The 13379-nt window shown below is 46.7% G+C and overlaps 2 protein-coding genes across 5 annotated transcripts in view; one reads left to right on the forward strand and one right to left on the reverse strand.

Moving 5' to 3' along the window:
• Window positions 1-6690: 6690 nt before the first annotated feature.
• On the reverse strand, window positions 6691-10880 carry LOC139575532 (RNA guanine-N7 methyltransferase-activating subunit-like protein). 2 transcript variants are annotated; one of them, XR_011674968.1, is made up of 4 exons: window positions 10739-10880; window positions 10170-10340; window positions 8001-8711; window positions 6691-7914 (listed from the first exon to the last, which is right to left on the reverse strand). XR_011674968.1 is itself a non-coding variant. In XM_071400561.1 (3 exons), exons 2-3 carry the CDS (start codon window positions 10337-10339, stop codon window positions 8435-8437), a joined length of 447 nt encoding a protein of 148 aa, XP_071256662.1. In that variant the 5' UTR covers window position 10340; window positions 10739-10880; the 3' UTR covers window positions 6691-8434. The 2 variants fall into 2 exon arrangements, 1 of the variants encoding a protein (XP_071256662.1); XM_071400561.1 differs by having other exon boundaries at window positions 6691-8711.
• Window positions 10881-11008: 128 nt separating this feature from the next.
• Window positions 11009-13379, forward strand: part of homer2 (homer scaffold protein 2) — a 127952-nt gene continuing 125581 nt past the window's right edge. For 2 of the 3 annotated variants that reach the window (XM_071400560.1, XM_071400557.1), the window contains exon 1: window positions 11493-12044. In XM_071400560.1, the coding sequence (XP_071256661.1) occupies window positions 12040-12044 (5 nt within the window). In that variant the 5' untranslated portion in view covers window positions 11493-12039. Of the gene's footprint in view, window positions 11162-11492; window positions 12045-13379 lie in introns of those variants that run through there. The other variant, XM_071400559.1, reaches the window with a different exon arrangement.

A 13379-nucleotide genomic window follows, 5' to 3' on the forward strand; every position in this document is an offset into this window, starting at 1 on the left:
AACCCCATAAGTCACATGTTACAACGCTACAATGGCCGACACAACCCTTAACTCCCATAAGTCACATGTTACAACGCTCCAATGGCCGACACAACCCTTAACCCCATAAGTCACATGTTACAACGCTACAATGGCCGACACAGCCCTTAACCCCATAAGTCACATGTTACAACGCTCCAATGGCCGACACAACCCTCAACTCCCATAAGTCACATGTTACAACGCTCCAATGGCCGACACAACCCTTAGCCCCATAAGTCACATGTTACAACGCTCCAATGGCCGACACAACCCGTAGCCCCATAAGTCACATGTTACAACGCTCCAATGGCCGACACAACCCTTAACCCCATAAGTCACATGTTACAACGCTCCAATGGCCGACACAACCCTTAGCCCCATAAGTCACATGTTACAACACTCCAATGGCCGACACAACCCTTAGCCCCATAAGTCACATGTTACAACGCTCCAAAGGCCGACACAACCCTTAACCCCATAAGTCACATGTTACAACGCTCCAATGGCCGACACAACCCGTAACCCCATAAGTCACATGTTACAACGCTCCAATGGCCGACACAACCCTTAGCCTCATAAGTCACATGTTACAACGCTACAATGGCCGACACAACCCTTAAGGGTGCCCTTAAGGGTTGTGTCGGCCATTGGAGCGTTGTAACATGTGACTTATGAGGCTAAGGGCCGACACAACGCTCCAATGGCCGACACAACCCTTAGCCCCATAAGTCACATGTTACAACGCTCCAATGGCCGACACAACCCTTAACCCCATAAGTCACATGTTACAACGCTCCAATGGCCGACACAACCCGTAGCCCCATAAGTCACATGTTACAACGCTCCAATGGCCGACACAACCCTTAGCCCCATAAGTCACATGTTACAACGCTCCAATGGCCGACACAACCCTTAGCCCCAGCCCGCACACACACACACACATAGACGGAAACACACACAACACAGACACGCACAGCCCCCACACCCCCTGACACGAGATGTAGGTCACTTAGTGCTGCAGGGGGACACGGGGGATGAGAGAGAGAGACAGAGAGAGAGAGAGAGAGAGAGAGAGAGAGAGAGAGAGAGAGAGAGAGAGAGAGAGAGAGAGAGAGAGAGAGAGAGAGAGAGAGAGAGAGAGAGAGAGAGAGAGAGAGAGAGAGAGAGAGAGAGAGAGAGAGAGAGAGAGAGAGAGAGAGAGAGACAGACAGACAGACAGAGAGAGAGAGAGAGAGAGAGAGACAGAGAGAGAGAGAGAGAGAGAGAGAGAGAGAGAGAGAGAGAGAGAGAGAGAGAGAGAGAGAGAGAGACAGAGAGAGAGAGAGAGAGACAGAGAGAGAGAGAGACTCACGACAGCACAGGCTACCTCCCTGTCACATCAGATCGCCACAAACACACTCTATGAGTCCTGACAACCCACTGGACCAGACACAGGGCCTCCTCAACCACAGAAATGTCCTCCTCTCTCTCTTTATATCTCTCCCTCCCTCTCTCCCTGCCTCTCGCCCTGTATCTCTCCCTGTATTTCTCCCTCCCTCTCTCCCTGCCTCTATCTGTATATCTCACCCTCCCTCTCTCTGTATATATCTCCCTCCTGCTCTCTGTATATCTCTCTCTATCTCTCTCCCTCTCTCTGTATCTCTTGTCTCTCTCTGAGTCATGTCCCTCTCTCTCTCTGTATCTCTTGTCTCTCTCTGTATCTCTATCTGAGTCATGTCTCTCTCTCTCTCTCTGTATCTCTTGTCTCTCTCTCTATCTGGTCTCTCTCTGAGTCATGTCCCCCTCTCTCTCTCTCTCTCTCTCGTGCATCTCTCTGTCTCTCTTTCTTTCCCTCTCTCTTTCTTGCTATGGTCAAGCTCTCTATCTCTGCCTCATGCTCTTTTTCTCTACCTTTATGTGTCTCACTCCACCTCTCCCTCCTTTTCACCTCATATACCTTTATCTCTGTCTCACTCTCCCTCCTCTTCACCTCCTATACCTTTATCTCTGTCTCACTCCACCTCTCCCTCCTCTTCACCTCCTATACCTTTATCTCCGTCTCACTCCACCTCTCCCTCCTCTTCACCTCCTATACCTTTATCTCCGTCTCACTCCACCTCTCCCTCCTCTTCACCTCCTATACCTTTATCTCTGTCTCACTCCACCTCTCCCTCCTCCTCACCTCCTATACCTTTATCTGTCTCACTCCACCTCTCCCTCCTCCTCACCTCCTATACCTTTATCTCTGTCTCACATTTCACCTCTCCCTCCTCTTCACCTCCTATACCTTTATCTCTGTCTCACTCCACCTCTCCCTCCTCCTCACCTCCTATACCTTTATCTGTCTCACTCCACCTCTCCCTCCTCCTCACCTCCTATACCTTTATCTCTGTCTCACTCCACCTCTCCCTCCTCCTCACCTCCTATACCTTTATCTGTCTCACTCCACCTCTCCCTCCTCCTCACCTCCTATACCTTTATCTCTGTCTCACTCCACCTCTCCCTCCTCTTCACCTCCTATACCTTTATCTCTGTCTCACTCCACCTCTCCCTCCTCCTCACCTCCTATACCTTTATCTGTCTCACTCCACCTCTCCCTCCTCCTCACCTCCTATACCTTTATCTCTGTCTCACTCCACCTCTCCCTCCTCTTCACCTCCTATACCTTTATCTGTCTCACTCCACCTCTCCCTCCTCCTCACCTCCTATACCTTTATCTCTGTCTCACTCCACCTCTCCCTCCTCTTCACCTCCTATACCTTTATCTGTCTCACTCCACCTCTCCCTCCTCTTCACCTCCTATACCTTTATCTCTGTCTCCCTCCTCTTCACCTCCTATACCTTTATCTCCGTCTCACTCCACCTCTCCCCCCTCCTCACCTCCTATACCTGTATCTCCGTCTCCCTCCACCTCTCCCTCCTCTTCACCTCCTATACCTTTATCTCCGTCTCACTCCACCTCTCCCCCCTTCTCACCTCCTATACCTTTATCTCTGTCTCACTCCACCTCTCCCTCCTCTTCACCTCCTATACCTTTATCTCTCTCACTCCACCTCTCCCTCCTCTTCACCTCCTATACCTTTATCTCTGTCTCACTTCACCTCTCCCTCCTCTTCACCTCCTATACCTTTATCTCTGTCTCACTCCACCTCTCCCTCTCCCTCCTCCTCACCTCCTATACCTTTATCTCTGTCTCACTCCACCTCTCCCTCCTCTTCACCTCCTATACCTTTATCTCTGTCTCACTCCACCTCTCCCTCCTCTTCTCCTCCTATACCTTTATCTCTGTCTCACTCCACCTCTCCCTCCTCTTCTCCCTCCTATACTTTTATCTCTGTCTCACTCCACCTCTCCCTCCTCTTCACCTCCTATACCTTTATCTCTGTCTCACTCCACCTCTCCCTCCTCTTCACCTCCTATACCTTTATCTCTGTCTCACTCCACCTCTCCCTCCTCCTCACCTCCTATACCTTTATCTCTGTCTCACTCTCCCTCCTCTTCACCTCCTATACCTTTATCTCTGTCTCACTCCACCTCTCCCTCCTCTTCACCTCCTATACCTTTATCTCCGTCTCACTCCACCTCTCCCTCCTCCTCACCTCCTATACCACCAGCTCTCTCCAACACCTCCATAATGTAATGACTTAAATACTTAAGCAGTGATATGTGGGTGTGGGCAAGATTCAGAGAGAGACACTGAGCTCTGTGTCAAATTTATGTTGATTGCTTCCCTGTAATACTTCTTAAATACTTTTCTACTTCTTATAGGACATAAACATCTTATAACTCCCACATGAAGAATCAAGCAGTATCTCTTGACAGTCCTGTTGCAGCTGAGAATTTTCCTACAAAGCAGGAAATGCAAACTTGTAGTGTATTTGAGTTTTAAAAATGCTTCTAAAAGTGAGTTATTTCCACTTTGAAATGTCAGATTTGATTTGCCCTAATGAAAACTGGATCAACCCCTACACATATGTCCATTAATAATTCACATTTCCTGTTTTGCTGCAGGATTATTTTCCTGCTGTAGCAAACTGGTTCAAATTAAGATCCTATATCTGTACTGGGGGATAATCCTGAACACACTCGGCCAATGTTAAAATGGCCAATTACCACTAATGGAGATGTCGACATGAACATTTCAGGGTGGCCTAGTTGTGTTGTCTGTATTAGTGGGCAGCAGCAGTATGTACTCCTGTACTTTAGTTTAAACCACAAAATAAAATCCCTAACTTCTCTGAAGGAAAACTTTCTTTGAGCAGTGAAGACATCGTTTAGGATGAGACAGTCAGAGAGCTAAGCAGCTGTACTAATTCTTCTAATCCTCTCTCTCTCTCTCTCCCTCGCTCTCTCTCTCTACCCCGTTCATCCCTTTCTCAGAGACCTGTTTTGGTCTGTCGCTTCTCTCTTTAACTATATGTCATCATCTCTGTCTTTCTGTCTCTCCCTCTTTGTCTGTAGTTCTCTCTGTTCCCTTTCATCTCCTCCTTTGGTCCATCTCTGAAGTCAGTCTCTGTCTCTCCTTGTCTTTTCCCTCCTCCCTCTCTGAGGATGCTGTAGCCAGGGCTAAAGTGAAGTTAGGCTAATCTGAACTGATTACTGTAGTGACAGCAGCCCTCCCCCCGCTGCGCTCCAGAATCCCTCTCTCCCCTCATCCCTCCCTCCCTCCCTGTCTTCCTATCATCACAGCTGATTGCACCTCTCTTTGCAGAGCACCACTCGGGCCAGCCGTTAACCCTTCCCCCTCCACATTTTGGCTCTGTTCAAAACTAAAATAGTACACTATATAAGCTATAGGGTGTCGTTTAATACGCAGACCAAGGGCCCCGTGATCCACAGTCTCAGAGTTCTGATCTAAGATCAGTTTTGTCTGTTAGATCATATTGAATCAAATCAATATGGACAGATCCTAGATCTGCACTCCTACTCTGAGATGCTTTGTGGATTACAGGGGGCCCTTGGCCTCACAGGGAGTCAACATGTTTTGTTCCACTTCCAGTCTAATTAACTAATCAACTGCTCGTCAAGCCCTTGATTTTATGAATCAAGTTTCCCTCCCGCAGAGATAAATTTACTGAAATAATAGGTGTATTTGGTGACGACAGAATCGTTTTTTCCCCCAACCATGTTCCTGGAGCTCCTCAGTCTCAGGGTGTGCAGGCTTTTATTCCAACCCAGTACTAACACATCTCATTCACCCTATCGACTAAGTAAACCAGACTGTCGGTGAAGAATAGTGTGAGCTAGGTCATGCCTCGTTTCCTATTGGGTGACAGGAGAGGCCCTAGCTGTCCAATACCTGCATCCATACCGTGATAACATCCAAGCATCCTTCAGCTCCTCTCATCGCCACACCAGAGCGCAGGGAAAAGTTGTGATTTATTAACAGAGTTGTTTTTCCTTCGTATTATCCTCTGCATTAGTTCTGGCCGTATGGAAACAACACAGACCATTAAATGTACACAGATGTTGTAAGATAAAGCTACTGTGCTGTAGTTTTATTGACAGAAGAATCACTGTAGTCAGAAGTTAACGAGGATATAAGATGAAGCATTTTATGTTGTACACCACGTCACGCTCAACGAAGACACACAATCAACTCTCTCTGGTTATACAAACGGTTGTAGTCAGGAATGTACAACGCGATCTAGCCTTTTATGTTGTACACCACGTCACGCTCAACGAAGACACACAATCAAATCAACTCTCTCTGGTTATACAAACGGTTGTAGTCAGGAATATACAAGACTATGAGATGTAGCCTTCATTGTCTTTACACTGTATCTTCACACTAGAATAAACACAAAACAACTGGAGCTCTGTGGTTACATCACAGGGCTGCTGCAGGGCAGTGGGTGACCTCATACAGCAGCAGTCGACGAGGCCCGGAGAAACTGAGCTCTCTGTGGCTCTCTGCTCTAAATACCACTTGAATTGGAGTGGACCACAACAGACAGCCATCTTGGCTCATAGTGATCCAGTAGCAGCCATGATGAGTCATTCGTAATTAGGACGAAGGAGACTAACGCTCCACTCATATCAGGGTGACGGTTGGCCCTAACAGGCTAGACTGATCTAAGGTCAGTTCTACGTTACTCTCCAGCCAACGGTTCTGATTTGGGAATGGAAAGCTGATCCTAGATCTGTGTGCAGTATTAGCCATTAGTCACCGGTGTTAAGTAGGGTTTAAAGAGACGTGTACACCCACTATGTAGTGCTCTACACCCTCCCTTCCGCAGGTCGTCATTCATTATATAACGCAACAGACGGACGATGTGTCCCAAAGGACACACCCTCATTCCGTATATAGAGCCCTACTTTTGACCAGGGCTCTGACCCTTAACCTTAGGATTTTAGTACACCAGCTATTCTTAACACCGAGGGGTGGTTGTGAGGACCCAAGATTAAGCCAATACCAGTATTGGACTAGAAAGCCTGTTCAAAAAGGGTTCAACATCCCATAACAGAAATAAAACAGGGAGGGACCTAACTGAATTCGTCCAATAGAAACTCTAATTTTCATTGCATAAAAAGGGTTTTATGTTCGGAGGTAACGATTCCAGTTGCAAAATACTTTGCTACAGTGGAAAACAAATGAATACACCCCCTGGACCTAAAGCATGTTTAAAAGGCTTCAAAATCCCATGTTTCAAGAGGCTCAAGAAAATGGAAGAGAGAGAGAGACAAAGACAATTTTTATATTTGTATTTTTTCAGACAAGAAAAAAAAAATGTGTTACTGGTTACAATTTCAAGTCACATATTCAACTGGAAAGAATAAGCAATTTTATGACAAAAGAAAATAGATGACATTGACTGTTCAAATGTGGTTTTCATTAAGTACACATTTTTAGATTGATTCAATAACACTGTACCAACATCCAGACCAGCTGAATATGTTGTCTTAGAAGTCAAGAGAAACAAAATAAATGAACACAAGAGAACCACCCCACAATACACCACGTTTACGCAGCTCATCACACTAGTAGCAAAGATGAGCATCTTAAACGTTACATTTGACGGCAGGTAGTTGAAGTCTTTAACCCATTTTTCACGCCCTACAGTTCACGTTGTAACCATCTCTATCGACGCCGCTGCACTGATTGTGTACCAAATGGCAACCTATTCCCTATATTAGTGCACTACTTTAGAACAGGGCCATATTCCCTATATAGTGCACTACTTTAGAACAGGGCCATATTCCCTATATAGTGCACTACTTTAGAACAGGGCCATATTCCCTATATAGTGCACTACTTTAGAACAGGGCCATATTCCCTATATTAGTGCACTACTTTAGAACAGGGCCATATTCCCTATATAGTGCACTACTTTAGAACAGGGCCATATTCCCTATATAGTGCACTACTTTAGAACAGGGCCATATTCCCTATATAGTGCACTACTTTAGAACAGGGCCATATTCCCTATATAGTGCACTACTTTAGAACAGGTCCATATTCCCTATATTAGTGCACTACTTTAGAACAGGGCCATATTCCCTATATAGTGCACTACTTTATAACAGGGCCATATTCCCCATATAGTGCACTACTTTAGAACAGGGCCATATTCCCCATATAGTGGCACTACTTTATAAAAAGGGCCTATAGAGAAAATAGTTTGTCTCTATGCCCAGACTACTGGCTGGAATAATCAATACCACTGTTGTAATCCTGTTCCGTGTGGATTAGAGCATGACATCACTGATCAATACAATATTAAATCTGGAAGAGAGGTGAGAGATCAGATTGACCTGCTACGGCCACAGTGTGTGTCAGCCGGGTCTCTGTGTGTAATAATGGAGGGTTCTCCAACCCTGTTCCTGGAGACAGACCCTCCTGTAGGTTAACTCCAACCCTGTTCCTGGAGACAGACCCTCCTGTAGGTTAACTCCAACCCTGTTCCTGGAGAGCTACCCTCCTGTAGGTTTAAACTCCAACTCTGTTCCTGGAGAGAAACCCTCCTGTAGGTTTAAACTCCAACCCTGTTCCTGGAGACAGACCCTCCTGTAGGTTAACTCCAACCCTGTTCCTGGAGAGCTACCCTCCTGTAGGTTTTTAGTCCAACTCTAGTCTAGCGCACCTGGTTCTAATAATTATCTGGTTTATAAACTGAATCAGGTTAGTTACACCTGGGGTTGGAGTTTAAATCTACAGGAGGGTCTCTCTCCAGGAACAGGGTTGGAGTTTAAACCTACAGGAGGGTCTCTCTCCAGGAACAAGGTTGGAGTTTAAACCTACAGGAGGGTCTCTCTCCAGGAACAGGGTTGGAGTGAAAACACAGGAACGGGGTTGGATTTTAAACATACAGGAGGGTCTCTCTCCAGGAACAGGGTTGGAGAGCCCTGGGGTGATGTGAATGGGGTCACTCCAGGAACAGGGTTGGAGAGCCCTGGGGTGATGTGAATGGGGTCACTCCACAGTAAGAGGAGTTCAGTAGCGGTCGTAATGTGATGGTCTCTGGTTGTAGGAGTTGTATCTTCCAGACTGATGCCCACCACCACCCTGGCCGTAACGCCTGTCCCCTCCGCGGTCCCTGTCTCCCCCGCGGTCCCTGTCTCCCCCGCGGTCCCTGTCTCCACCGCGGTCCCTGTCCCCTCCGCGGTCCCTGTCCCCTCCGCGGTCCCTGTCCCCTCCGCGGTCCCTGTCCCCTCCGCGGTCCCTGTCCCCTCCCCAACCCCGGCCCCTGTACCCGCCACGGTCCTGGGATCTGAAGAACAGAGGGAGGAAGAGAGAGAGAAAGAGATGTGGTAAGGGAAAAGAAAACATATCAACCAAATGAACATGTTATCAATCCCAGCAAACTGTAGAATGACATATCAGACCAGCTGCAGAATGACATATCAGACCAGCTGTAGAACGACATATCAGACCAGCTGCAGAATGACATATCAGACCAGCTGTAGAATGACATATCAGACCAGCTGTAGAATGACATATCAGACCAGCTGTAGAATGACATATCAGACCAGCTGTAGAATGACATATCAGACCAGCTGTAGAATGACATATCAGACCAGCTGTAGAATGACATATCAGACCAGCTGTAGAATGACATATCAGACCAGCTGTAGAATGACATATCAGACCAGCTGTAGAACGACATATCAGACCAGCTGTAGAATGACATATCAGACCAGCTGTAGAATGACATATCAGACCAGCTGTAGAATGACATATCAGACCAGCTGTAGAATGACATATCAGACCAGCTGTAGAATGACATATCAGACCAGCTGCAGAATGACATATCAGACCAGCTGTAGAATGACATATCAGACCAGCTGTAGAATGACATATCAGACCAGCTGTAGAATGACATATCAGACCAGCTGCAGAATGACATATCAGACCAGCTGTAGAATGACATATCAGACCAGCTGCAGAATGACATATCAGACCAGCTGCAGAATGACATATCAGACCAGCTGCAGAATGACATATCAGACCAGCTGCAGAATGACATATCAGACCAGCTGCAGAATGACATATCAGACCAGCTGCTATTGTTGTGCAGAAACACTTCTGGAAATGTCCTGATGTTATTATGGCACAGAATAATATGGTGGTAGTTATCAGTCCAATATTGTGTTAAAGATATTAATGATGAAGAGACAAGCCAGGGCTGCGTTCAGCAGATCAAAACGGTGTGCAACGTTTGATTGAACAGAGGTGTTCTGAACGACCAAGTTGTTCAGTTGTGCTACCACATGGTTGTGGTAGCACAGTAGGAGATTGTGTAAGGCAGGCCTGGGCAACTCCAGTCCTCGGGGGGCTTGATTGGGGTCACACTTTTCCCCCCATCCCCAGCTAACACACCTGACTCCAATAATCAAGTAATCATGATCTTCAGTTTAGAATGCAATTCGTTTATATCAGGTGTGTTTGCTAGGGATGTTGGGTAAAGTGAGACACCAATCAGGCTCCCCGAGGACTGGAGTAGGCCAGGCCTACTGTAAGGTGTGCTGCACTAGCTTTGAGATTTCAAGGGGTCACACACCCATATGAAATCAGGCCACACCGCACCACACTCACAAAACTAGAGCAACCATACCTCAAAATGTGGAGGAAACATGTTGTTCAGTACAAACCGTCACGCAATGTAGCAACACGTTTAATGAGCTGAACGCACCCAGTTAGCCAGCTAGTTAAGGTCGTTGTTGTTTACCTGTTGTCTCTGCCCCGGTTGTTTCCACCTCCACGCCCGCACCAGTCCTCTACCAGTGGCGGGGGGTTGGCGGGGCGACTCACGTACTGCTGGTACTCTGCGTCCTCGAGAGAAAACCGATGGGCAAACTGCTCCTCATAGTTAGGCGGCGTTTCTGGACCATCTGTCATTCTACAATGAGAGAAATACCAGATACTCACTATTTTTTACGTCTTTGGAAATACCGGGAAAAGGCCGTGGATTAGCTTCGCACGTGTTGTTGCTAGCTAGCGGTTTTCCTTTTTGCAACAAACAAAACGTTTTTGCAACGGAATCCAACTAATGAATACACCTCAGATTTGGTTAACGTAATCAACTGTCTGGGAAACGTTATTTGGCGAACAAAGTTACTTTCGCTTTTCTAACAAAAGCTATGTAACGTTAGCTAGCTAGATATATCCGAGTATGGCATTGCTGCGATGCAGCCAAGATAACTTTAGTTTTGACATTGTTGTAAAAAAATATTGGTTACATCGCAGCTAAGTATTGCATACAATAGGAACCTGTGAAGACAAAATGTAAGCAATTACCTGTAAATTGTATTTATTCAGCAGACAGCTTCGACATGTACGACTGGACAAATTTTGACAACAGTGCAACGGCAAATACGTCCCTCTAAGAACACGCTGCCGATATCATTGGTTCCGGATCTCACGCGTACGCCTTTTTTCCCAGAAATAGTAAACACATTTTATTTAGAGATTTCGCCAACTATTAGCAACAAACCTTTTCCACATATTACTTAAGTGTGAACAATCGACATCATCAGAGGAAGGTCAAATAATAAAAACGTGATATTGAACCCCTGATGGTTGCAGAGAATCAAGTCAAGCACCTGCCACCTGAAGTTGTAAATTGGCGTGGAATGTGACTTGAGGTGGGGCACAGTTCTAACAAAGCCCGAATCAGAAAAAGACAGCCGAAAAGCAGCCTCGTCTCCATCTATACGACATGTAAGTGCCGAGAATAGTAGGTTATTGCTATTAATCAGTCTATGTCTACCTGCATTATATTGTCATTTTGGGCCTAGGTCTATCACTGCAGAATTACATCGAATCAATGCAACCGTTCAGCCTAGGGTATTTGCACAGTTTGAAATAAACGGATATTGTTTCTTGTGAAGAGCATATTTAATTGCATGTCACAAAGAGGCCAAAAGTCCACTTTTCTCTCTCACGTTTCCCCTGAGAATAGGTTATGAAATAGACCACAGTGTAACTTCATACCCCGGGCTCTTAGAACGCTGTAGAAAGGAGATCTGTGTGTGGGAGGTAGGACTGTTGAGAGCAGGTGGAATCCGCACAGTGTCGCTACTGCAGCTCTCTGCCTGCCTGCCTCTCACGAAACACCAACCCATTGGGGAGAGCTGAGAGCGCAGATCCGAGGCAAGGCAACTCCAGCGCAGCAGTCAAGGAATATTCAGCGAACATCATAACTTATTATTTTTTGAAAGCACAGCGTTTATCAGCCTTGCGGCTGCGATAAGAGACACGGAACGGGTGGGATCATAAGTTGTCACCTCGTCTGAATAAATAAGTTAGGCTAATGAAACGGCATTAGGTTTTTCTGTGGTCGCCAGAGTGAACGCTTGACTATCAGGAGAATCGAAACGCCGCTCAGCTCGTGAGGGAGTGCAGGGATCATATTTCCCGACTCTCTGTGATCGCATTACTTGCTCGAAGCGGAGGCCCTGGAATGGACTTATCCAATAGCTAATGCCAAGACTGGATCTATTTTAATAACATTGTTTTTAAAAAGACACTGCGTTTTTTAAAAGTTCGCTTCTTCTAACGTTTTTATAATTGAAGGGTTGTCCCAAAACTCCGCGGCAATGGGGTAAGTACAGAAGGCGCATAAACGGTTGTCCTCTGGAGCGCATGTAATGTTATGACACCTGCTTTCTGACTATCTAAAATGTCAGTTATGTGTTTGATCTGTATGCATAGGCTACCCTACACTTGTTGGGGGGGGGGGGTAGAATGGGTGGATAATTAATCGTAACAATAATCGCTTCAAAAGCTTGTCTTGGCAAGGAAAGCGTCCCTGTGCGCTTTGTGCGCGCACGGCTCGCCCGAGGTGATACGGTGGAGAATGCCTCCCTCCCCAAACCATTCAGCGTGATAGCTTATCTCCAAAACGTGTCTGATAGCATACGAGTCTTGTGCCAGAGAGAGACGCACATTTTATAGTTTACCAGGACAAGGTGCAAAACTGCTTCCCATGTAGAATTGTCAACAACAACAACAGAAAAGCCAAGCAATGTCACTTTATGATTGACATATTTTGATTTCTTAGGAAGCCTATAGGCTAATGACAAATATTACTATTTTCAACCTCTTAGAAATGAACAAGATGCATGTTACGTTTCTTACAGTTATTGACTACACCGTACAGATTGCCTAATGTGCCATAGACCAGTAGGAGAGGTTATCCTGTATGGAAGTGCATACTGCATAGGCACTTAATTCTGTCTGATGTTATTTTCAGCCCTATTTTACAGTATTTACTTTATAGTGCAAACACTGTTATGTCAGTAAGAGAAGTGGCCGATGGTGGAATCCTCCAGTCAGATGAGATCTGTGTGAGATGGGATGGAGGCCTTCACACTGCTGGCTCAGCTAGCCTGGCTGGACTAGGCAGGTGGAATCCTCCAGTCAGATGAGATCTGTGTGAGGAGGGATGGATGCCTTCACACTGCTGGCTCAGCTAGCCTGGCTGGACTAGGCAGGTGGAATCCTCCAGTCAGATGAGATCTGTGTGAGGAGGGATGGATGCCTTCACACTGCTGGCTCAGCTAGCCTGGCTGGACTAGGCAGGTGGAATCCTCCAGTCAGATGAGATCTGTGTGAGGAGGGATGGATGCCTTCACACTGCTGGCTCAGCTAGCCTGGCTGGACTAGGCAGGTGGAATCCTCCAGTCAGATGAGATCTGTGTGAGGAGGGATGGATGCCTTCACACTGCTGGCTCAGCTAGCCTGGCTGGACTAGGCAGGTGGAATCCTCCAGTCAGATGAGATCTGTGTGAGGAGGGATGGATGCCTTCACACTGCTGGCTCAGCTAGCCTGGCTGGGCTAGGCAGGTGGAATCCTCCAGTCAGATGAGATCTGTGTGAAGAGGGATGGATGCCTTCACACTGCTGGCTCAGCTAGCCTGGCTGGACTAGGCAGGTG

Source organism: Salvelinus alpinus, chromosome 5 (genome assembly GCF_045679555.1).
Source record: "Salvelinus alpinus chromosome 5, SLU_Salpinus.1, whole genome shotgun sequence".
Classification (NCBI taxonomy): domain Eukaryota; kingdom Metazoa; phylum Chordata; class Actinopteri; order Salmoniformes; family Salmonidae; genus Salvelinus; species Salvelinus alpinus.